Source organism: Pelmatolapia mariae, linkage group LG13 (assembly GCF_036321145.2).
Source record: "Pelmatolapia mariae isolate MD_Pm_ZW linkage group LG13, Pm_UMD_F_2, whole genome shotgun sequence".
Taxonomy (NCBI): Eukaryota; Metazoa; Chordata; class Actinopteri; order Cichliformes; family Cichlidae; genus Pelmatolapia; species Pelmatolapia mariae.
In genome coordinates this window covers 5,425,490-5,452,158 of record NC_086238.1, presented here as the reverse complement: position 1 = coordinate 5,452,158, position 26,669 = coordinate 5,425,490, and the positions used below count along the sequence as shown (strand labels likewise).

Sequence of the window (26,669 nt, the reverse complement as noted above, 5' to 3'; positions counted from 1 at the left end):
AGACTTCCAGCCCAGATCCAATATATTCAATTTTAGGATATCTTCTCACATTCAGAGGGCAACAGGGAAAACGATGCATGGACAAACCAAAGTAAACTGTCTGCTTGCACATTTGTACAGTGAAATCTCCGTCACCAGTCACACTTACCGCAGACAGCCTTGGAGACATATAAATTATTTCTGATCGCACAAATCTAAACTCATTACTGTCAAATAAAAGAATGGACAGGCAAATAAAGCAAGCAACTTCTAATTAAATCCTTAACAACTTTAAAAATAAACCTCCGACTTCACAGCATCACCTGCATAACCAGGTCAAAAAAATGGACGTACTTGATGTTACTGACGACAGACAAAACAAACTTTTCATGTAAGGCTTGAGGGAAGAGTTGGTTATAAACATTACAATAAATCCCTTTAAAATCATTATTTTATAAGTTAAAATGAATGAGAATAATCATTTGTGCTGCTGTGTACTTTGCTCGTATTTTTTAACCCATATACTATTAGTTACGACTACTTCCCCGAAGCAAAGACTGTAGCTGTGCAGATTTATGGAAATTATCTGTAAACATCTTAAAAGCTCCAAATGAGAGCCCTTAAGCATCTGAACATTTCACATTGAAACAGCTCAAAGGCATCGTGAGCTTACTTGGAAAAGGTGATTGGGGTGGGGGGCACAGTTGGCCTTGGTCTTCTAATGATGTTATTTTCTGTGTGTGTCTTTGTATGTGTGTGTTCTGCCCCCCAGGCTGCTATCCGTAAGGAGCTGAATGAGTTTAAAAGCCGAGAGATGGAGGTTCATGAAGACAGCAAACAGTTCACCAGGTACTTAAGCGGTCAATGGCATTGACCATTTAAGCCGACTCTGAAGCTTTATTAGCGCTTTATCACAGTAAATGCTGCTGTTTATTAGTCACATTGATCAATATTTATATTGTTCTAGTCCCACATTAAAGTCACGATATACTCCTGGGTCGACTCCGGTTCATTTGCCTCAGGCACTAATTGACAATAAAGGTTAGGTTCCCTCTCTCATTTGTTATTAAATCTGTGTGACATGGATTTTTATCGCTGTGCCGAGCCCACCAAAAAGAACTAATAAACCTTTCAATAAAAACACAACTAGCACAAAATGTTTCAATATTTGTTTACATCCTCTGTCTGAACTTGTGAAATTACACAGTTGTTGGTTTTTTTAGATGTTACTGCAACTCATGCAGAACAGAGACATTGAGTCACCGTCATTTCCTCATATCTTATTACACTTTCTTTTATGAATTTAGAGAAAATAAGAAAAAAAACCCAGCAGTGGTAGCATTATGTCTGGCAATGTTTTTGCCTCAAGACTATATTAAATTGGTAAGGCCTGAGGGGCAGGTCATGCAATGGAGAAGAGTATAAAAGAGAAAGAAAAGTGCTTCAAGGGTGCAATTTTCCCTGTCTGACTTTAAAAATGCCATTAAAGGTGAGCCATAGAAGTCAAGAGAACATTTAGGAACAAGAAAACTTTGATATAAAATGTACACAGGCTGGAAATGGAGGAAAAGCAGCTAGTGCACAAACATAGTCCACATGCAAAAGTCCTCAGAGGGGATGCCTTACCTGCAAATTCATTACAAAAGTCAATATAATGAGATGAGAATGACAACACGTGCTTTAAGAAGACAAAGTTAAAACTGAAATCTTTCCAAAAGTATGTTTTGTAAAGAAATTTAAAAAAAAAAAGATGAGCAGAACGCTTCCCTATCTTTGAGTCTGACAGTGGAAACATTTGAAGGAAGGTCCATTCTCGTGTTTGCTACGATTTTCATTTTCCTTTGAGAATCAATGAAATGCGCCATTTGTTCTAAGATGCCCAAAAATGTTTTTCCTTTGTGCAATATTTTTGAAGAGGGAAAAAACCCTGTAGACTTATGCTTTTCTGCAAGATTTAAATCCATTGTTAAAACACTTCAATTAACAGCACGATTAAAATGCACCACCACCATTTTCGTTCTAAAGCCAGCAGCCGCAGCTCAAAGATAGAGGAAACTCGTGTTTGACTGTTTTTGCCTGATAACACACTAAAACGTAGCAACGGTACATGATAAAACAATGTTCATATTATAATCTGTCTCACTCACAGTGATGTGAATAAGTTTCTTTCTAGAGTCCGGTGAAAAACTATCTACACGATTACTGCTTCCTTAGGAATTTAGAGGGTAAGGAGCAGCCAGGCTGAAAATCAAATGCACTTGATGAATTGATCATCAACAAAGCAGAAGTTTGCTGGTGTGGAGCATTCAGATGTGTGTTAATAACACAATCTTTCATACAAATTCACCTGAAGATTCACATGAAAAGACCCAAGAGCTACACCTCAGACTCTACAGGCCTCAGCATGTTAACTGTTGAAGTTCATGACAGTACCTTTAGATAAAAGCTGAAAAAGTATGGCTTGTTTGGAATGGTTTCCAAGATGAAGCCTCTAAAAGAACATGGCTTAGGTTTCCAAAGTTGCATCTGAACAAACTAAAGGACACACTGTCTTTTGCAAGGGAGCACAGTGGCATAGATGTTTAGATACAATACACAGCACATGTTTGTAAAAGGAATCTGAACCAGCTGTCAGTTTCAGCGATGAAGGAGTGATAATTTGGTCTTGTTTTGCAGCCACAGTATCTGGGCACCTTACAGTCATTGAGTTAGCATTATAGAGTCAAATGTGAAACCATCTGTCTGGCAGTGTAATTGGGTCAATGCAGCAGGACAATGATCCCATAAAATTCCTCCACAATGATGTGACAGATTGATAAAGTCTTACAGAAAAACAAGTGTTCAAGTTATTGCTTCTAGGTAAGCGTCAAGATAAGTTCAATGACTTTTAAAGATGATTTAAGATGGTGATGTGATTGTTGAATGGTTAGTTTTTCTATAGGACTGCACATAATCCTTTTTTTCACATGACTATTTTTTGCTTTATTAAGCAGCTCAAAGCAGCCCTGACAGCTTAATGCTAAGCCATGTCTTCATTTCATTCTCATTCTGTTATTTGATGCCTCGACTATGTAAAAAGATATTACTATTAAGTGTCTACAGTCAGCAAATAACTCACCACAAACTGTTGTTACCTACTTTGATAACACAAACTACTCACACTGTAGTCTGACAAAGCATTTTGTAAACACCCACCTCCTGGAGTTAAAGATGTGGTCTGTTATGTGTGTTGGTTGTTTTGAATTCAGATGAGTAATTTGTATTTCTGTTAAAAAAGTTTGAAATTCAAATGAAAATTGTCAGCCCTAGTGTTCACGGAGCTTTGGTTTATATCGACAGCAGTTGCTTTAGTGTTTGAGAATTTTTCAAGATCTGAAAAGTGATTTCAGATGCAAGTTTATTCCCAGGTACTGTGCAGGTCACTCCTCGGAGTGTCTGTCAGATTCTTGGTAAAAATTAAATTAGTAGAAATTGCTTATAAATGACAGTACATTCATGTATTTCTATTATACTGTCTGTGTGTTTCTTCTGTTGTAAATAAACCTTTGTGTCTGTGTTTTCAGATTTCATCGGCCCTAAGTCTCCTCAATGCCCCGTCGACGTCAGCGTCACGAGCTCTCTGGTCCACATCTCCCAGCAGGCTCAGCTCAGTCCACTTCACTCTGGAACTCAGTCGACCTTTTTCACAGCGGACTTTTTGTCTTGTCGCAGCAGGAAAAGCACAGGTGTACTTTACAAAATTTAAACGTGGCTGTGTTTCGTTCGGGTTAACCAGTTCCAAAACCTTGGATGTGCGCTCATACTTTAGAAGAGCGATTGATAGGAAGGTGACACTCTTATTGAAGGTTGATTCACCTGCATTTTTCCTACTGAACCACATCGGAATATCTTATGTAAAAAAGCTCTGTTGCCCCCGATGAAACTTTTAAGTCTATCATAACATCTGTGTGTGTTTCATGGCACCCATAAAACATTTGCACATATCCAATGTCAGGATAGTGGCGTGTATTGTGCTCAGATTAGATTTATTTATTGCAGAGTATCAGAACCAGCTGGTACACAAAATATTATGTGTATTTCTTTTTTTCTTTTTTTTTTGTATGTTTTTGGTCAGCCCTGTAGTAGTGAATGTGAGTGTACTGTAGAGTTTGTGTCCTTGCCAGGGTATGCCTTGTCAACTGACAAATGGCCAAATATGGGCAACTTCCTAGAACAGGAAGTGGGGTTGATTGGATAGTTTCATGCTGATGTCAGTGCCTATGTCACAGATCACAGGAGAGGAGAGGCAGTTTCCTCTGCTCAGATGTTCCCCTCAGAGATGAATCAGAAATACTGCAGTTCATTTTTTTTAAATCATGCTTTAAGTTCTGCCACTAGAGGTCACTGTATCCTAAGAGTTACAGAAGACGATGGTGCACATAGCTGAAGAATAACCGCAAGTGTTATATTTAAAACTGCTAAAGTTGAGGGAGCCACCTGAGGCTTTAATATTGAAGTGCAAATCCCATTCTGGCCACTTCTAATCCCTCAGCATACTTTCCTGATGATACATGATGATAACATATTATCATGTATTCTCTGCTGGGTTATGGACCTCTAATCACAAAGTGCTGGGCTAGCTGTTTAGACGATGTACTTATTGTTTTCTTACTAGTTCTATTACAGGCCTTTGGCTGGGGTGCTTAACTTGGCTCTTTATTTGGTGCCAAAGATAAAGCAGGAACCTGATCGTATGTAGGTGTTCTAAATTGGAACGCTTACAGGTTTCATTTTGTTGGGTGGACTACGTAGAGAACAGGCACTGAGAGGTTCAGCACTAGTAATGAACTGCCCTCTTCTTTCAGAGAGTGAAAGAGTGCTTTCATTTTCATTTTCTTGAACATGCTTTTGCAATTTAGTCAAGTGACTTTATTTTTAGAACACATTTAAAAAGAAGAAATGTTGACATGAGTGCTTTGTGACTCTTGTGATTATATCTTTACATTTACATTTTTTTTAACCACGAATCAGATTTATTTGATGGATTTGTTCCACTTTTTGGAAAGTTAATCTCCAGCCATGTTAATTATTTCAATAACAAATTATCATTTTAGATCATTTTACAGTTTTGGTCAATCATTGGGAAAATGTTTCAACTTTCATGTGGTTGAATAGATGCCACATTTAACGGAGTCACGAGGATTTCCTTTGTTTAAATGTGGAGCTATGAAGCATCTAGTGTGTGGATTTGTGATTTTTTTTTTTTAGCAATCTGGCTCGGTTCGTTTGGTAACTATTGGATTTTGGGGGATTTGTGGATTTGCTGCCTTTAAGTGCACTGCCAGATACTTGAGATGCATGTTTCGGAAAAATGTAGAGGATCCATTAAAAGTGTTTTCTTTCTCCGAGAATGCCAGAATGTTTGTCTGAGCTTTAGTAATATTTTTGTCCCATGCCTACTCGACAAGAGCGGAGATGTTGGCTGTCGAGTGATTGACAGATAGAGCTTGCTGACCTCCAAAAGCCCGTGTTCTCATAATAGAGCCCCAACCTCCACAAACACTCGTCATTCTTCCAAATAGTAACTGAAAAGGGCAGATTGATTGTTTCCGCTTCTGACTGTGCGGGGGTTGCAAAGTGAAAAGATGTATAGCAATGAAAAAGAAGCAACAGTATTCATGTTGATGCCTAAGTTGCTCTTCATATATATATATATATATATATATGAATATACATATATGTGTGTGTATTGTACAGAATGTATATCAAGCATGTGCATACATTGATATGAATTTTACTACCAATATAATATGATACAACTTTGATGTGAATGTTTTAAAATCAAATTGTGTTGTTTTTTTTAAATACTTTTTTGATACCATCTCCAGACACTGATAAAGAAGTGATTACAGCTGACCTGAAAGTGGTGCTTTTTAATCAATTTATCAAGCACAGTCTTTAATAATAACCTACCTATTTCATACATAGACAAAGATAATGATCTCTGGGAATATCCGGTTTTAGATTTATTTCTACAAATATCCACAGTTCTAATCTGCACAAACTAGAAATCCTTTACATAGTAATAATAATCATACTTGGTTTTAGATATTTATATATAAAGAGAGAGAGTGTATTGTATATGTAGAGTTTACATATGCTAATTAGTTTGGAAATAAAAACTAGAAGCTGAAGAAAGGAAGTAAATATGAGTTTGATCCCTTACAGTCTGCCTGGGTGTGGCTCCAGCACAGGTGAACACGGTAAACACCGTCAGCCAAAGCTGCTGTAAAATACCCAGGAATTTTGAGCTTTTATTACAAATTAAAAGTCATACATCCAATTGAGTTAGAGGCAAATTGATGTTTTGGTTTTTTCTAGGTTCATAAACATATTTTACCTCTTGCATGAGAGGCGTCTTTGGAGGTGGTCCTGAGAGTCTTTACTGCTTTCCATTTATCTCAAAAGTTGGATGTCAGAGCTGGGATTTGCATCACTCCCGAGTTGAGCGTGTTCCAGTAGTAAAGTCGGAAAAAAACGGGATTTGTGATCAACGCATTCATTCTGAGTTGGAAATCCGACTTTAGGAGAAATTCCATTTTCCAACTTTAGCTTGAACATAATATCTAACCTACCCTGCCATCGGAGGTGTTGGTAGGGTAACATGAACCAAGATGTGAATCAAGATGTGGTTCATTGGGGTCACAAGTGTGTCAAGGTGTGAGTGGCCCAGGTGAACTTAATAAATTGCGTAATGGGAGGGTGGGTCAACAACTCTCACGACTATCTCCAAGGTGATGACCTCGCTAGGGGCACACTGCTGCCCATCCCACCATGGTTGAGTAGCCTAACCCACGTTATTAATCATTTACAGCCTGTATACAGTCAAATAAAATTACAATTAAACTGGTTATTCAGGGTTATCACTCATGTACCAGTTAGGAAAAGTTTTAATTGTTATCAAAATAAATTAAAAACTTGGAATTTCTTAGCATTTACTCAAAGCTACATTATAGTGTGTTGTACATAATTTTAGCAATTTATACACTCATCAATCACATTACAACCTCCTGTCTAATCATGTGTAGGACCTCCTTCTGCTGCCAAAACAGGTCTGACTCATCAGGGTATTGACACGGGACCTTTTGGGATGTCTTGTGTTGTCTGGCATCAGAACATTGGCAGCAAATCCTTTAGATCCTGTCGGTTGCAGGTTGGAGGTGCCTCGTTACAACACACCCCACAAAGGTCCTGTCGGGGTCTTGAGCTCTTCGTTGTGTTCCTGTAATTAGTTTTTGTTGAGTTGTAGGGTGCATTGTTCAGCTGGGAGAGGCTCCTGGCAATAGTGGGTTGTGAAGGCCAGAGTCCAATATTTCCCAGCAGTACACTGAATTATAACAAGATGATCAGTATTATTCGCTTCACCTGTTAGCAGTTTTTAATGTCGTGGCTGATAGGTGTACATATCAGTGCTAAATATGGAGGTTAAAATGAAGCATTACCAAATGAGAATATTTAGAAACCTTCTCCAGGCAAAAGCTTAGTGTTATCGCTTTTAGAACGGCTTTTTAATATTGAAACCGCTTACACCGAAATACTTGCGTGGAATATCAACAGCATTTATATCGTGCATAAATCCATATTTCTATTCGAAATTAGGAATGTGGGTGTTAAGCTATAACCACTTAATTCATCAGGATTCAGAACGAATCGTCTAAAAACGTTGATGGGTGCCATCTGTTTCATCTCATCTGTACGGCAGCTGTAAAATAAACAGTCCCGTTACCCAAAGAAGCTGCAAGCCTACCCCACATTTCCCAGTGTTAATAGTGATAGTGGAAAACGTAATAATATTTAGACTGCATTTCAGAAGGTATTTCTCTATTTCTCTTGACAGCCATAGTGGCACTTGTTTTTCCTGAGCTGCTACTGTTCATTTGTAATCCTGTCTGCTTCCCCCAGTTCATAAAAATGTTTACATTGAGAATGTCTCCTGCTGGTGGTGCTTAAAGCTTCCTTTATTGCTTCCCGAATGTAAATCTATACTTCAGACTGGAGCCACAATCAGACTGCAGTCAAAACCCCCCTTTTTTTCTTGAACATGTAATCTTTTCTTGACCATGTGAAAATTAATTGTAATTTGCTGCAGTTTAGCAAATATCATGCTATAAATCTGATATACAGTAATGTGTAAACTGTCAGAGTAATGGATTTACTTTGTGCTCAGAGCAGCAAAGGCTGAGGAGACGATGTTTCACATGAGCTCCAACCACCTTTACTCTATGTTTGACATTAATAATTCATCTTTGAAGTTGTACTACAATGTTATATATCTCAAAACAGCTACTGTTGTGTCCAAATTGTGTATAGTGTTTTTGTATATAAAGAGTTAAACAAAAAGGGGTTTTTTTTGTCATTGTCTTTTTTTGTCGTGAATAATTTTATCACTGAAGTAAGATCGTAACTGTTTTTTGTCTGAGAACAGGGACACCCAATACTTTAGTTGGTACATCTATTATTTATTAAGCACTGCCTTAATTCTTTGTGGTATAGATGTAACAAGGTGCTGGAAACATTCCTCAACTGTAGCCTCAGTTTTCTGTTCTGGTCTGACAGGAAGGGCCCTCAGTGAGGTCTGCTGCTGCTGTAGCCCTTCTGCTTCAAGACTGGCTTCTCCCTTCAAAGATACTCTTCTGCACATCTTGGTTGTAACCAGCGGTTATTTCAGAAACTACTTGAAGCAGTCTGGCCGTTCTCTGACCTCTGGCATCAGTAAGTCTTTCAACCCGGAGAACTGACCCTCACTGGATATTTTCTCTTTTTTCGACCATTCGCTACATCCTAGAAATACTTGTGTGGGAAAATCCCAGTAGATCAACAGCTTCTGCAGTACTCATATCAGGTTGGAGCTGTCATTTTGACCATGTGTACCTGCCTAAATGCACTGAGCTGCTGCCATGTGGCTAGCTGTTTAAATATTTGTAGTAACAAGCAGATGAACAGCAGTTGTACCTAATGAAATGGCAGGTGAATTTTTATGACTCAGCAGTAGATGACAGAGAATGAGAGTAAAAAAAGCTAATCTGAGAGAAATATGAAATTTCTTTGGCGGTAAGAAAATAAATGTCACAGGTTTGGAATTTAAGCATGTATGTGTTCATACATGCAAAAGTTTCAGAGTTTTTAATGAAGGTATAATTCATCCACTGGATATGAGTCTAAAAGAGAGACAGCAAAGTGGTGCCATCTGAAAGAATTACACCCTGTTGGTCAGTAACCGCCTCCTGCTCTCTGACCATGAGCTTTCTCGCCAGCATTAAGTGATGTCTGGACCCAGACAGCCTGCCCTGCAGGGAAGGCTTTTAGATGTTGTATATTACAGGGAAATGTATGAATAAAGAAGAGTTATGCAAACTGTGCATACAAAGTGGAACAGAGGAGCTCAAAGATGCATCAGCAATAGGCATCCTAAAGCAATGCATTTGCACATACCTCACAAATATATTAGGATAATATGTAATTTCATTGAAGCCCCTTTATTTTGCGTTGCTGTCCTCTTGCCAGCTGTAGTCCCTGCAGGTGCTTTTTGGCAGCATATTTTCAGAGCCCTCAAAGGCTGCGTCTCCTAATTAACTATTCAGAGACGCAAAACGCAAAGAGCACAACACTCAGTGGGGTTTTATTTTTGAATATGTTACATAATTTGTGGCAGATTTCCTAAAGTAATTGAAACCCTGACTGCCCCCCCTCCCCCCTCAGTTTCCATTAAGACTACAAAGAGCAGCACTGAGAGAAATTTACCATCTATGATGCACCTAAAAGTGTGTCAATTAGTGCCAATTAAGCTTTATTTGGATATAAGAAAAAAAATATAGAAAGCTCAGCTCACCTCATTTCATCATCTTTTATATGGCTTTGTTTGGATAAACTGTCAAAGATGACAGCATAATTACACTGACTTAAACTACTGGGTTACAAAAAGGTCCCATCCATCTCAACGACAGTATGTGCTTTCAAGAGTTTAAATATGAAGTGGGTGTAATGAAGTTGGATGTGCAGAAGAGGACAAGAAAATGAGAACTGGTGATGGAAGGAGACTGGGGTCAAAGAGACCTGGATGACAGAAGTAATAATCATTTTTATAGAGCACAGGAGGGCAGCAGGAAAACTGTAGCACCTGGTGCCTGTGTTTGAAAGATACTCCTGGTACACAGTGATCATAAACCTCCTCCTCTCGTTTTATCTTAGACACACACACACACACACTTGTCTTACTCATGAGAACTGATGCTTGTCTCTAAAATCCCTGCTTTTATCTTAGACTTCTTTATTCACCACAGCTGCATTTTTTCAACCTGAACTTTAAACCTAAACCATAAATCTAAACTCAGCCTTGCCTTCTGAGAGTAAAAAGTTTCCACTTTTTACTAGCTGTAAAACACACACACGCACACACACGCACACACACAACAAACAGCCCACTTTAATGAAGTTTCCCAGCCAGGACAGGAAGGCACTTTTATCCCTGGCATACCGCCTCGAGGTCCTGACTGTAATGCAGTCTGCTCAATTGGAAGTTGGTGAATTAGTCATCGGTCTAACACTCGCTGACGTTTCAAAACACATGATTTTTTTTTTTTGCTTTTGCTCTGTTATACTGTTCATATTACAGTCATTCTATTTCTCAAAGTATTTCCATTCCTTTCAAAAATGAGGGAAAGGTTATAAAAGAAACATCACCACAGACATGAAAGTAATATGAGCAATCCTTTTTGAAAGGGTAATTGATTGGTAAAAAGTGTGGGTGACAGCTGAATATAATTTGCTTCAAATTGCATTTAACTAAAGGATGCTTTAAGGAGAACTTTCACGGCACAAAAGTGCCTCCAGAACTGTGCAAACCAGAGATCTTTAATTATTTTCTTCATACAGAAATCTCTTTTTTCTTAGTAGTGCCATTTTTCTGGGTGAATTCTGTTCTGCATTTATTTTTTGAATATGATTTTGCACCACATTCGTGCCTTCCTCACACAAAATATTCATGTGTTTTTCCACTACTCGAGAGTCATTAGTCGCTGTGTTTCCACTCCACCGGTAAGCCTATCTGAGAGGGTAAAGACGAAGAAAGAAAAAAAACGAAGTGTAGTAGAGGAGAAAGGGAGGATGCGATGTGGTTTGCAGGAGGGGGTTCGAGCAGTAAAGAAGAACGGGTGAAGAGTTCAGTGAAGGAGAACAGGAGAGCACTACGGTTAGGCTGTGGGTGGCCATGTGGGCAAAGATAATTGAATTTGTGGAGAATTTATATTTGACGAGGGTGATTGTGCTTCCTGGACCTTTGCACCGTTGTGTAATCAGAGGAGAGAGCAGATATGGACGGGTGGCCAAACGAAGAGCTCACATCAGCATGAACACAGAAAGGCCAAATGGCTTATTAACAAATGCTATTCAATGTGTCAAGCTCCATTTGTAAATGCAAACACACGGTGCTGCCAGTTTCCAGTTTCCACTCTGATTGTGATTTGCAAAGAGTCATAGGGAGTAGAATTAATTGCCTCAACTAGACCCTGCAGGATCTTGAAAGGTTACCTAGCTGAGGCGAAAACGAGCAGCCGCACGAGATTTGATCAATTGATTAACTGTTTAGCTGCGAAATTTTCAAGTGGGCCTGCATTTATTGATCAGTGGCATGGAACCTCACCATAAAGAAGAGAGTTATTGCAGCTCAACTGCCTCAAATGAAGCAATTATTTGATAATCTACACCAATCAGTACCCCATTGTAGTAAAATCAACATAACAATGGGTTTAGACACCGGTGGTGGTGACGCTGTATGATGGAAGTCTGCATGCATATGATGTGGAACAGGACTTCTGATGAGCTGGCTCTGAGGAAAACTGGGGGTGAATGAGGTGGAGGAGGACTGCATCCATTGACACTGAAGTGACAGCTGACAGCTCGACAGAAAGAAGCCGTTTTAAGATTTGACAGCAGTGCAGTGACTTTCTCATTGACAAAATCGGATGTGACGAGTTAGGTGTGGGAAGAGAGAAAAGGATAATAAATAGCTTTCTTTGTGTATTTCCACCAGTTACTTGATAAACAGAAATAGTTTTGCTTATCCAGCATGATTAGCTTAAATAAAATAAATCAGTCCAGTTGAAATATTATTTGAGAAATACTTTCAAAGGATTTGAATTTCAAAACTCCACCCTTGAATCTTTTAACTGAAGCCTGAATAAAGTGAATATAAAGCAGCACAGGGGTTCTGGTTCTTCCTTAAGAACTGTTTCCAATAGATATGACTGCCCCATCTGCCCAATATACATGCAGATTAGTCTGGAGAAAAATCAGACTAGTCTGGTAAGACATATACTAGCATGAAATAAAAGAACTCTAAACTATTTAGGCAGAATGGGTTTAGCTATCACAGCCAGTTATGTGTTTGGGTCATTACACTAAAAGCATTAGTGTCTCAGTTTTCGGTGTGTTCTGCCAGTTTCTTTTTCTCTTTCACTTTTGGATTTTTGGGATCAACAAAGTAATTTTCTGACTGGTATAAAATATACTGCTGAAAAAAAAAATCTGGACTGGGTAATGTGTTAGGAACAAAAGGGATGCCACTTCCTTTGTTGGAAATGAAAATTGTCAGCCTACAAAGGGTTGACAATGTCAGGTCATACTCCTAATGAGACAACAGACGGCATCCTGGGGGATCTCTTCCGAGTTCTGGACCAGGGCATGACTGAGCTTCTGTGGGTGCAACCTGGTGGCGTCGGATGGACTGAAACAAAATGTATTATTGGATGCAGGTCAGACGAGCAAGGGGGCCAGTCAATGGTATCAATCCTTTCATGCTCCAGGAACTGCCTGCATACTCTCGCGACATGAGGCAGGCTGTTGTCATGCACCAGGAGGAACCCACAACCCACTGCACTAGCACAGGGTCCGACAATGGGTCCAAGGATTTCAAGAATACCTTACATACCTTACCAAAGTCATAGTGCTGTTACCTAGACTAAGGTTAGTGCAACCTTCCATAGATATTCCTCCACAGACCATTACTGACACACCACCAAACAATCATGCTTAATGATTTTAAAGACAACATAATGTTCTCCACAGCTTCTGCAGACCCTTTCACCTCTGTCACATGTGCTCAGGGCAAACAGGTATTCTGTGGAAAATACCAATCTGGCAGTGAATAAAGGCCCCACTAGAGGAGGTCAGGCTCTCAGGCCACCCACGGGAAGTCTACTTGTGATTGTTTGGTGAGACACATTCACAATAGCCTGCTGGAGATCATTTTATAGGGCTCGGGAAGTGCTCATCTTGTTTCTCCCTGCACAAAGCAGCAGATATTAATTCTGCTGATGGGTTAAGGACCTTCTACCACTCTTTTCAGCTCTCCCAAAGTAACTACCCATCTCCTGGAATCTCCCATGTGCTTTTGAGATTGTGCTGGGGGACACAGCAAGCCTTCTGGGAATTGCACGTATTGACGTGTTGGATGCTGGAGGAGTTGGACTACCAGTAGAGACAGTGGCCCTAGTGCACCTGTTGTTAATTTAATGAACACAAAGGCAGCTGAAACTGATTAACAACACTCTCTGCTACTCAACTGACCAGATCAATATCCGAGAGGTTTGATTGAATTGATGCTACACTCTGATTAAAAAGTGTCCCTTTTATTTTTTTTCGAGCAGTGTATGAAATATTTCTGATTTAGGTCAGCTGGGGCATTTTTGTGTGGAGTCTGCATGTCCTGTCTGCGGCCATGCTCTCTGGGCACTCCAGCTTCCTCACAAAGTCCAAAAACAAGCATGTTAGCTTAACTGATGATTCCAAATTGGCCATAGGTCTGAATTTGAGAATAAATGTTCATCTGTCTCTATGCTTTAGCTCTGTGATGGGCTCAGTGTCTAGGATGTACCCTGCCTCTCTCACTCCCTGTGACGCTAGTTGGATAAGAAGTGCTGGATGGAAGTCTAAATATTTTATTTGTCCAATAAATCATCCAAGTATTTTATTTTTTAATATTACGCTCCATTCATTAACTAGAGGATTTATATGAGATCATGAGAGACAGTTTTTGCTCCTTGTTCATAATGAGTAGAAGATGAGTGTTCATTATGACCTTGTAGCTGTCATGGTGAGGATTTAAGATTGTTGGCAGGCAGGCTTGAGTATTTATGGTCACTGTGACAGACTTGGAAAAGAAAAACAGTACACAACAGCTGTATGCTGCTTTCACATTTTCTTACTGTGTGAACAGTTTTCATCTGTGCTTCAAAGCAATTTCTTACACAAAACTGTAGTGACGTAATGGTACAAGAAAGGCTTTCTGTTAAATAACATGTTTTTCTCAGCACTGACAAAAAACCTTGTGATGGTGCTTAGTGCTTTAGAAGATGCTCTGATAATTTCTCATAGCTGCTGGTGATTTAAAAAATAAAAATAAAAAATGAATGTGTCATTTTTATAATTGAAAACAGGGCCTTCTTTCAGGGTGCCTCAGATACATATTCGATATTGGTTGTTCTTGAGATCACACAATCATATGATACAATTAAACAGAAAATTGAGAAGCAGACAGTTATTTATGGGCTCATGTCTTGCATAGTCAAGCATTTTATGTGTTTCGCGAGCGCGTGTGTGTGTGTGCGAGACAGCACACCAACAAAACCTCATGCAGCTTTCTCGCCTGACTTGGCAGCGCTGTCTCCCCGAGTCTGACAGTGAGGACAGATGGCAAGGACTTACCCCACCAAGAAAGCCTCCAACACACAATCTCAGCCATAATACACGACACAAAAACTTCCCTGGCACCTCCTGACTAGTATCACAGTCCAACAATGAGTCATGTTTAGCGTCCTCTCCCACCAACTGACTGTGTGCGCAAATTTGGGTGACAGCATACTTTCACGAACCGCCTTAAGTCAGCAAGTGAAACCTCAGCCCCTGCTGTGCTTTTCTGATTGCTCCCCAAGCAAAGTCCTTGTATCGACCGCAGCATCACACATAGACTCGACTTTAACAAGCCTGAGGCAATTAGTTTTATAGAAAACCTGATCCCATGGGTCGTGGCATAATAAACCCACACTCCTGATCAAAGATCCAAATTCATTCACTGGAATAATTTTTCTTAATGTCTATCCTGACCACCGCTGTTGAGCTGTGCTATAGAGGTTTTTGCTGCATCTGCTTGAAAAGTTCATTTGAAATCTGATCACTGTTACATGCTTTTCAGATTTGTAAATACAAGGTAGCAGACAGAATTTTAAAGCTCAACTAACCACGAATATCACATATGTTCGTTGACAAAATCTTTATATATAAAATATAGCATGTCAAGACTCAGTCACGGACAGCTGATCTTTGTCGGCTCAAGTGTGTGTGTGCTGAACACGAATTAGAAAACTGGTCAGTTGTGTTTTTGTAGGCTATTTATCACCAAGAATATTCAATCAAGTCATTTTGAGCTCTCTCTGATTAGGCTTTGGTTGTGTAATACTTTGGAAAACAGCTACATTGAGTGATTAAACATCAGAAAAGGGTGTTTGGAGAAACTTGGCTGAATCTGAGCACATAGATGCTCTTTTACACTTCTCCATTCACCCTGTTGATTACAATACAATTGTGCCAATTCTACTGGCAACCATGCATGCTCGACCAATAACGCGATTTACAGATAAGGAGGGTGCTTTGCACAATGAGCTGCTTGTTTTTCACTTCACCTTGTTTCTACAGTTTTATTCCATTTTAATGAAAGCTGACTTTTCCTTCTTCACAGTGCAAATGATTTTATGCTCCCCCACAAGATCTGCTAGTTTGTTCTCTTTGTAAACCGGCTTACCTTTTCATATCTAAGTTTTTTCCATGACTAGGTTTAGTCAAATATCTACTGTGCACACATTTTTCTTTTTAATGTGAGTGCCAAAGTACAAAAAAAATAAAAATCTGATTCAGTGGAAACATAAATCCTTCCACCAAGACTCTGAATGACTTGGACATGAGCTGGCTTTCACAGCAACTACTTTCTATCCAACAGAACAGCTACAGGTGGTGTGGGAGTGTAACAGAAAGCACTTTCCACCTGATGAGCAGATATTTTTTTGCACAAATTGTTCTCACTCCCCCTGTGGTGTCACAGGGATGAGGGGTAACCATGCCAAGAAACATTGGAACTGCGGTCCCTTTGTTGTTGCCCAACACTGTGAATACTAAATCAGTTTTTCTTGGGTACAAACTTTTTTTCCTGATTTTTTTAAACTTACTGTATAAATTACTACATTGTAAATCACAACAGGTCAATGAATCTGAACCATTGGCCATTAAATCTAAATTCATGTAAATGCAATCAACAAGTGCTAAAATAGAAAAAGACAAATTTTAATGAAATCAAGAATACATCTCCATCCTTTAATGCAAACACATGCAGATGAAAGTACACCACCTTATACCTGCTTTCTATTATGTCCTCTGGTACATGTTCAGCTGTTAAAGCACTTTCACCTTTAAACAACTGTTTAGAAAACTGTGCTGGGCAAGAAAATATTTTGTTCTGGTCCATATAAAACCAAAAAAATGAAAAAGTCTTCTCTTCTATAAGTAGACAACGAATCCAGTAATGGTGGAGTCAAACAAGGACGAAGCAGCAGTTTTAGCTGGAAAATTTTTGTTTCTAACAAAAAGCATCCACTGCTCACTCCAGTGTGATCTAGGCATCATCAGGTTTATCTGCTGGTGGTCCACATGGCTGAAGCATCTTCTCCATCAGGTTGAAACGAACACGCGCTTTGCTCTCGTTCTCAGCCACAGCAAAGTAGTTCAGCAGGTCAAAATGTCCCATGTAGGAACAGTAGGAATCACGATGCTGATTGACCAGCCATTCCCACTTGCTGGTGTCGGCGTGTCCTGTGCCGATATACTTTGATTGAAGATGCTCCAGCTGACTGTGGATGTTGTAACGGTCTGTCATTCTTGCTGAGATGAGTCCTGGAGGCTCTAGACAGAGGAAGAGATGAGAAAGAAGTTAGAATATAAATACAAAATAAATAAATTTAAAAAATATATGCAAAGATGGCTCACACAATGAGATAACAGGCTAAAGACTTTAAGATGGGCTATTAATCAAAGTCTGTATTCAATTAGAACTATAGCTTTTAAAGACTGAAATTAAAAGAAATGACTGTGCTTTTTGTCTTTTAACAAAGGGTGAGGGTTCATATTTTGCCGTATTCTATAAATCCAGTGAATCCCCTTCCTTTGCACTGGCACAATTTTGCCTCTCACTAAACACCCAGTGTTCCCTTCAGGTTTTGGCAGGTCAGCTCAACCAAAAATGATATAAAGAGAGACTTTTTGGTCATCAAAACAAAAACCAATTCAACTGTTTCGAATAACTTTGATTTTAAAAAGTGACAAAGAACAAGAAATACATTTTCATTATTGTTTAAAAAGCTCAAAAGTCTTACCAGGTTAAAGAATCGCAACCTTAATACTGAGCAAAAATAACCATGATTATTGTGTTACAGTATTTTTATCCCTTATCCCACATATTGAGACTGTGTCCCACATTTTCATTGGCTCTGGTTTTCCAAATACAACACAGACACTTTTCTAAGGTCTGGTTTTCATCCAGTGGTTGTTAAGAAATAGGAAGAGGCTGTCACCATCGATGAAGTGCAGATAAAGGTCCGATTTAGACTTCTGTGGGCATTCTTTTTAACGTCTACGACACAACCTACGTAAGTCGCCGACCTCGTTGCTGTCATTGTGAATTTTGTTTTAGTAACAGTGTGGTCATGTCCTGATGTTTTATATTTATTGCCAGCCATGGTAGAAACAAAGACTCATTTTCTTTACCATCCGTTGTGCTTCTGAGTAAAGTCACATACCAAAAGCTGATTGATTCGGAGCCAAAATAAACACAATTTTAACCCGTTTAAATGCTTGAAAGGACAGGGACCCATGAATGAAACGCTATCTAACAGCAACAGCACATGTGGACATCAGAAGAAACGTGCAGCTAAAAAGGAGACGTTCAGACGGAGAAGTTCAGTCATGTAACCTGAATATTTTTCTTGTATTTTGTATTTACGAGTCTAGCAATGCCACAACAAATGTTAACCCGATGAGTGATTATACTACTCTGAAGCAATTCAAACTTTATTTAAATTTGAAGTAAAAACATTTCTATGTAAACAGATAAATTAACCGCTTTTTGTTTTCCTGCTAATGCTAATGTGAGGCTAATTAGCCAGTGTTAGCCTATTCACCTTATCTGTCAAGTGCTCTCTAAATGTTCCTTTTAAAGTTAATATAATAACAAGGAAGACATATTTTAAGTTGAAAATAGAAAGGATACTTACATAAAATGTCAGGAATTCAAACACGAAGGTAGGAGATGTAAATAAATTACACGACCGTCTCCAACTCAACACAGCACCACGGAGCGATCACTTCCGGTTGGTTCGTCCAGTAAAATGAACCGGAAAGGAACACAGACTGTAAACTCTGCGTTTCTCGTGTACATCTTAAATCTTATTCATATATATATATATATATATATATATATATATATATATATATATATATATATATATATATATATATATATATAGTTGTATTTGTAATACACACAAGTACGGAGGTGCAATGCATTCACTTAACAGAAAAAAACTGTTGTTCTCTTAACCCGCAGGTAATTATATAATTTAGGAAATACAAAGAATAACAATAAATAAATAAATACATACATACATACATACATACATACATACATACATACATAAAGAAACAAAACATCAAAACGAGCTGCTCATTCGTGAGCTGTGCTTCTATTGGGATTTTTGAAATCTTATACAGTATGTGAGGAAACGTTTATTTTACAACAAATAAACAGAGGGGCACTGGCTCAGGATCACATGTTGTGCAGCTACAAACAAATGAAAACATCTGCTTATCATAGGTTTAAGCCTAACATTTAGTATGTAGGGAATAGTAAATAATGTGCACATTTGCAATGTAATGCACGCACACACACACACACACACACACACACACACACACACACACACACACACACACACACACACACACACACACACACACACACACACACACACAATTAATATTATATAATAATAATAATCAGTCATATAAATAGCATCATTCCGGCTTTTGATCAACATCATATTCAGCCACAGCCTGATATGGAAAAAAAACAGAAGCCTATTAACCACACATACTCACAGACTGACTGGATGTGTCAGTAAAGCGCTATACAAATACAGGCCATTTACCATTTCACTTTTTGGTCAGTCTGTGGAAGTCATTAATAGCTTTAAGCGTCCACAGTATATATTGATGACAAGATTAATAATATTATGGTTAATGTTGACCCCAATTACAAGAAACCTAATCATTGTTTCTTATTAGGATGTTAAGAAACTTTGGTTTTAACCACAACGTTTACGTCACCTTGATTGAAAGCATCATTATGTTCAATATTTCAATAACCTAACTGTGGCAATTTAAGAACAAACTACACATAATTTTCAGAACCAAATTATTGATCGACAACAAATTAAACTGGATAAACTGTGTCATCAGTCTGTTTAAAGCCCGGTCTATTATTGCTGACCATGACCTCCCTCTCTATTCTGATTTCGAATTAATGCCTTCAAAACGACATTATAGGACACCTCCAGGTAGCAAAGAGGTGTATAAGGGATGATTTGCGCCAAGAGCAATCGATACTCTGAATAATGAGATGCTGTGATGTGTTTTTATTGTTGTATTGAAGTGTTGTATGTGTATATGTATGAATGTGGGTTCATTTGAAGCAACTTGATTGGTTGATTTATGATTTGGTGAAACAAAGACAATTTTCCATTGATTTGGTTAATAAAGCTATTCTATTCTATTTAATCATATAGACTGGGCTCTCGGGCACGGACACCTTTGCTAGAATGTCAGCGATGTAGTAGCTCATCCACCTCATGATCCATCATAATACAGAGGTTATTGTATTGTGTGAGGTGCAGAAAGAAAGTTTTGTTGTCACTGGCTGGCTTTATTGCAGAAACTCATAAGAACTGAAATCCACTGAGAAGTCAAGCAGGCTTATAAACATGTGGATCCAGGACAAATTAATGTCATTTCACTAAAACTGGACCTTCAGGAGAAGCAGTAATTCTTGTGAAAATGGAAAAATGTCCATAAAACAATAACTGTAACCTTGACATTGACAATGAGAACAGTTTCAGTGAAGAACCATCAGGTGATCACTGTTTCACTAAAATCTGACCAATAGTTCAATTCAGTTGAATTCAGTTCAATCCAATTCAGTTTATTTATGTCATGCCAAATCACAATAGTTTCCTCAAGGTGCCTTTTATTGTAAGGTAAAGACCCTCCCACAATACAAAGAAAACAGCTTTATCACAAAGGAAAGTTTTAAGCCTAATCTTAAAAGTAGAGAGGGCATCTGTCTCTCAAATAGTCGAATGGGAGGAGTGATTCTTGTGAATTGTGGGAGCGAAGGATAACAGGCGCCTTGCCATTAGCTGTTTGACCCAATTAACTCAAAATGTGTCTGTCTCTGTTTGTGTTGCCTGTTTTCTGTTAAATTGCCAAATTTGTCTGTACGATGTTCTGTGGCTAGGTGCAAAGCAGTAATAACTTACACAGACATTAGCGTTATGGCACTCATGGGTAGGATGATGGGCAATATTCTTGGCTCAACATTTAATTTTGAGCCAAAATCACCACATTTCTGAAGTGTTTACTTATATTTTTGTGAATAGTTAGGCTCTATTCCCGTTATCTAACATTAGATAGCACTAGTGTGCCAATACATGTGGCACAATAGTGCATGGTTTGCCTCACGGCAAGAAGGATTTCAGTTTGAATCCAGTCTGGGGCTGTTTTGTGTAGAGTTTGCAGGTTCCCACCATGTGGGTTCCTCCCACAGTCCCAAAATAAACATGGAGGTAAGTATACTGGTGCATAGCTGCAGTGCTAATTTTTTTAACACAGTTTTGAAAATAAATCTGGGAGCTGCTGTTTTATGCTGATATTTGGACAACTAAAAACTCAGGGTAAGGTTTAGGGTCATCTCTACAAGTTGCTGACTCTAACTGACATTCCTTGGACTTTGGTGCCTGTGTTACTGCTATTTTATTCCTGGGGAATGTTAGTGTTTAGTCACAATGGTATTGGACACTTTAACTTTTTGACCTGACAATAAATGCATCCATTTTATGAATACATAACAGGCTGTAATTTATCCCAAGGGCAGTGTGAATGCCATTAGGGTCCCAACTAAAGAAACACAAAGGAAATAAACGTCGAGACTTCTGGTATCTGTAGCATTCAGATCATTTTCTGGGAGCCATGAAGGTCTAGTAAAAACTATTACTACATCTACTATAACATTTTACTGTCTGGCTGAACATTGTAAAATGTTTCTTTGGGGAAAACAATTTAAATTCAACATTTCTACAGAAACTATGAGCACATGACTCCTCGGCTTCATTAATTTTAATAGTTTTTGTGCATCTCATAGACTGTGTTCATCTCTAAGGCGCGATAACAGAAAGATGTGCATTGAGGTTACCTGAAGGTAATTTAAATTTTTGCAAACGCATTGTCCCGAGAGTTATATTTATTTTTATTACCAAACTTATTTTCAGTCCCAACCCTTTTAAGATAACATACTGCACTTTGGATGATTACCTGAATTTTGCATGTTCTTTATATTTTCAGCTTGGTTGGTTGTTTATAGAGCTGAGCCATCTCTTTATTACTGTTCTGAGACTGCCGTGGTCATCTGGGTAGCTGCAAAAATTGGTGTTTGCTGGTTTCACCCAAGAATGTTTCTGCTTTTATCCCAGGAGCCGTATATGCAGCAATGAATTGGAATTCGGCAACATTTAGAAATAACTAGAAATCTGGAAGAAATCACTGGAAAAACAGAATAGTGCCATCAAAGTTACATTCCTATGATGTGTCAGATCAGATCAGTATTTAGATACACAAAAGCATTTTCCATGTTTTAGGACCATTTCATTAAGGTTTATTTTTACATTTGATTAAACTACAGAAGACAACATACCACATTGAATTAAGTCCCATGAGGGCTGCTCTTCACTATCAACAGTCTAGCTCACTCGTTCTATAGAAAAATATCTAATGAAAATAACGTGGCATGATGGATTATAGCAATAAAACAGGAAGGTGCATTTATCAAACTGAACCCCAGGGATGATATTCTCAGCAGCACACCCTGGCAGAAACCACTGGTACGAAAAACAAAGCCGGGTGACACCTTAGCTGTGGTGGAGATGGGATGTTGTTTACATTGCTTGTGGCTTTGCATATAACAGAGAAGCATGCAGAGTTTAGCACAGCTGAAGAATAAAAACTCTCCAGCCTCTTGAGACTCTATGAGCTGAATGCAAAATAAGTGCAGCGGACTGTTAAAAGGGTTTGGCAACAATGTGAATAAAGGCATGATTATTATGCTCAGTCTTCTGGTGTCCGCTTGAAGGTGCAACAGTGAGATAGAAGGTGTAGAAAAATAGGTGCCGCTAATAAAGCCTGTTAAATTATGCATCTACTCTACATTTCCCAGTTAAATTCCAGTCTGTAGCACTCTGTTGTTCAGTATTCAACAGTTTTCATAACCTGCACTGCATTTTAAGTGGACAACATACTACTGAATATATATATATAAAAAAAACCTTGTCTGCAAAAAGAACAGAATTTAATAGAAATAGTAAAGAGGTTTAAGAATTAGGGGTTGTTTTGTTTTTGTTTTTTTTCCAGTTTTTTATTTTAAAGAAATTCCTTGGCAATCTTTTTTGATTGGCTGGCAGAGTGGTGTAGTGGTTAGCACTGTCACCTCACAACAACAAGGTCCTGGGTTTGAATCCATTCTGTGGTCTTTCAGTGTGGAGTTTGCATGTTGGAGAAGTGGAAGAAGATAGGTGGATAACAGACCTGTGTGTTGACTTGTCTGATCTTGATGTGTAAGAAAATGCAACGAAGCTTTTTCTAGCCTCAGTCCAAGTCACTCAATGTCTTTATCTCAAACTTCATCTTCATGTGTGAATTTCAGAAGTGCTGGAATGATTTTTTGTTGGAGGGTCTGGTTATAGAGCAAACCTGCACAATTTATGCAGAATTGTTATGTATGCACCAGGAAGACCTTGATGTTAGAAAGTGTGTCAAGTAGTGTTGAAAGTTTCTTTGTAGCTGGTATTACAACATCTGCTGAAAAGCCCTTAATAAAAGTCCCACAGTGTGTAAGTGTCTTGCAATGTGTGGAAGAAAATGTCATGCAAGTTTTAAATAATGGGTGCTGTAAACATATGAAAAGAAATTATATGAGTACAGACAGATTATATATGTGTTTCCAGTAGTTTTATGGGGTTTTTTTGCTTTCCAATCAGAAACAAAAAATATGTAAATTTTTATCTCACTTTGCAGAGTTACACCTATGGTAAAATAATAGCTGCTGGGATGTGATAATCAAACTTTGATAGCCAATCTTTTAGTGAGCTGGGACCTGGGAAGTGCAAAGCAAAGCACTAGCGGAGAACAGGGTAATGAAATCAGGTGGATTGATGGGAATATTACCTGACTGGATGGTTCCCGTGCCTCACAATCTCATTGAGTAACAGCATAGTAAGAAATGGAGTCAGCGATATTTCCATTGATTTAAACCTGGGCTCATTCCCAACCACCGTGCACTGGAGATAGACGGGGAATCACAAGAAAACTACACCCTGTTGGGTACTTAGAGTCATGGTTGGTTGGAGGACTGACAAACGGAGGCAACTTATTGGTCAGATGACAAACTGCCCACTTTTTGCTGGATGGCTGGTTTATTGGCAACTAGAGCCATAAGGTGGTGGCAGTTTTGTGGGACTCAGTGGTCTGTCACGCTGATTTGCTTAGATAAGCTCGACCAGCTGGCTGTTTTTTTGCTGGCTTGCTCTGTGTCTTTCTTCTTAGGACAATCCATGACTTTCATTTCCTCGCCACACCTGAGATTCTGACTGTGGCATCTGGCTCTCACCCTCCCTATGTGCTGTGAGCCATTGCAGTAAAATGCTATGTTCCTCTCCATCAAATGAGGAGAGCCAGCTAGCCATTTATCTAAGTGTGAAATAGCCTGAGGACAGCACTGCTCTATGAAAGCGCAGAGGAGCGCTGGGGTATCAAGGCCTGAAGGACTTAAATTGGATTCGACACAGCCCCGAACACACAAACTCACTCCTTTTTGACCCTCCTTGTTTGAGATTTCATAACGGATTTATGTTTTTTGCTGCTATAAAACAAATGAAAAATAAAGTCATTACACTTTCTATTTCTTACATGCTTCAATCATGCAGGAGTTTGTTATTAGAAAGCAGCACATGGTTTTCCCACCAGGTAAGCAGGTAAGACTGCATGACTCTGAAACAAATAGAAGCCGTATTTAAGCAAGTAAAAAATAGTTTATTTCACTAATGAAGCCAAGACTATTGGAGATGATGTGATGCAAGTCTTTAGTCTAAACAAAGTGAAGTTTATTAATGAGACCATAAATCTCAGTGAAGGCTTATTGAATAAAGAACAAAGAAATTCAGAGTAAATTTTTTTTGTTTTGCATTTATTTTGCCTTTCATAGATCTTCTATTTCTCATAATAACAACTCATAAAAATGTCCCCTTGTTTATGTTTCTTGCTCACTATTAATACAAAAGCGACCATTTTCATGGGTGGATCACGCACGAGACATATTTCTTTTGGATAATCTACAAACATAAACGTTTAGTATTCAAGAGAAAGAGAAAGCTTTCTGTTTGTTTCACTAAATTGAAATGTTTGCTTGCATCACAAATATCTTATCAAATTTGTCCAGTTTTGAAAAAAGATTATCAGAAAGAGCGCATTTGCATACATAACTTATCAGCTCTCCCCTGCATGCACAAACGCATATTAAGTTTTCAGACTGGAGCATGAAATAGGTCACAGTATTGTGTTTCTGTATTATTTTATACAACAAATCTCCTCACATAGACCCTTGATTTTGTCCCCAAGACAAAGGTTTAACCTTTTAAATATCAAGTTATTAAACTTGGATTTTGGGGGATTGGGTTTGTTTTGGTTGATTGGCTTTCCGTATGGAAAAGGACAGATTCACAACATCGGGTCTGGGTGAGGTCTCGGTCTCTGCAGGAAGACGGGACAATCACTGTCACTTCGTAATAATTGCTATGACAGGATAAATCATGCTGCCAACTCCAATAAGGCAATGTCTGGCTCCTGAGCAGGCGCTGACGTGACAAGATGGAGTTTGAAGCATCTATGCGGCAAATACATGCTGTGAATACTTCCATGCACTTCTGAAACCATGATGATGTGTACAACCCTCGTGCGCATTACACAGACATGCTCAGACTGAATGGAGTCTATATTGATAAACATTACGTTTTGAGCGTAGCTGTATTTTAGACAAAAAGTGAAGTGGCAATCTGGGACATCTTTCCAGTATGTTTGGAAATAGCCTCTCTAAATCATTTATTTTTTTCTCCTTTTTTTATGCAGCTATCCAGACAATCAGTCCTACAGTGAACAAAATGAAATGCTGCTGCAGAAACAGTTTTCAGTCCTTTTAAAATGCCCTGTTTTACTTTCCTTTGACACTTGGTAACACATATTACGCCATACTGCACCATATGTCAAGCGAGTGCCCTCTTGCTGAGTGAGAGCACTGCAAACAAAATGCACCTGGCCATAATCAGGCCCAACAACTGAGAAAACTATCATTTCAAATATACAAGGGAGACACAATAGATTTTAGATGGTTTTCATTGGCATGTGAATCCTTGAACATTGAATAAAATTTAAGAGAATTACAAGCAGAATTGCTAAAAAGAAAAAAAAAGATTAAAAAAATTGAACAGCATTTTTTATTGTATTGGGAAAAAAAGAACAAATACATGACCACAACACGTGCTCGCTGAGTGTTATTAATGTGTCAAGCTTACATGGCACTTGTGGTGTTATTACAGCAGACTGAAGGAACATACCAAAGAAAAAAAATGCATCACATAGTTTTTAGCCACTGCTGCAGTGCACAGGTGCTCATAGGGGACTCATTACCCATTCCTCACATACAGGTACAAATTTGGCAGCGGTTCCAGACTTTTGAAAATGATGACGCATGATGACACCCACGTTTGCTTCCTGACTACATGTGCTTTCCTGACTCATCCCCATTTTCTACAACCAGCCAATCCTCTGCCTTCTGCTTCCACTGGCACGTGCATGCCCAGCATCCGCGAGTGGTCCTGCATAAGTGTTTTCAGGCATGTTAGTGAATGTAAATTTCTTCTGAATGTGTGGATGTATAGCCTTATGTTGAAATCTTGTCATTTTTAAAAGTTAACATCACTCTGAGGTGATGCAGCACCCAAAGGCTGACATGCGAAATTTCCAAATGTCGCAGCAATATGTTTATACATCTGGTGATAAATTATAGTAGTAGGAGGTAATGCGTGATTAATGGGAGAAAACACTCCAGCTGCTGAATGTGAGTAAAGTCTGCCTGAAGGCAACAAAATGTATTTTGTATAGGTCATTTTTCCTCATGATCTGTTTCTGTTGTCAGTATTTATCTCTGGGTTCACAGACAAGCTGCATTGTGTTTAATT

General features: G+C 38.7%; 2 protein-coding genes across 5 annotated transcripts in view; one reads left to right on the top strand and one right to left on the bottom strand.

Annotated features, from left to right (window-relative positions):
- Window positions 1-8,354, top strand: part of phactr2 (phosphatase and actin regulator 2) — a 44,136-nt gene extending 35,782 nt beyond the window's left edge. For all 4 annotated transcript variants that reach the window (XM_063491707.1, XM_063491703.1, XM_063491705.1 and 1 more), the window contains 2 exons: window positions 752-828; window positions 3,543-8,354. In XM_063491707.1, the coding sequence (XP_063347777.1) occupies window positions 752-828; window positions 3,543-3,558 (93 nt within the window). In that variant the 3' untranslated portion in view covers window positions 3,559-8,354. The remainder of the gene's footprint in view (window positions 1-751; window positions 829-3,542) is intronic.
- A 7,972-nt stretch (window positions 8,355-16,326) lies between these two features.
- sf3b5 (splicing factor 3b, subunit 5) lies at window positions 16,327-18,439 on the bottom strand. Its single transcript, XM_063491591.1, has 2 exons — window positions 18,330-18,439; window positions 16,327-16,962 (listed from the first exon to the last, which is right to left on the bottom strand). Exon 2 carries the CDS (start codon window positions 16,934-16,936, stop codon window positions 16,676-16,678), a length of 261 nt encoding a protein of 86 aa, XP_063347661.1. The 5' UTR covers window positions 16,937-16,962; window positions 18,330-18,439; the 3' UTR covers window positions 16,327-16,675.
- Window positions 18,440-26,669: the final 8,230 nt, after the last annotated feature.

Excerpts from the sequence above, each read along its gene's own strand:
- sf3b5 (XM_063491591.1), bottom strand. The coding sequence starts at position 16,936 with ATGACAGACCGTTACAACATCCACAGTCAGCTGGAGCATCTTCAATCA.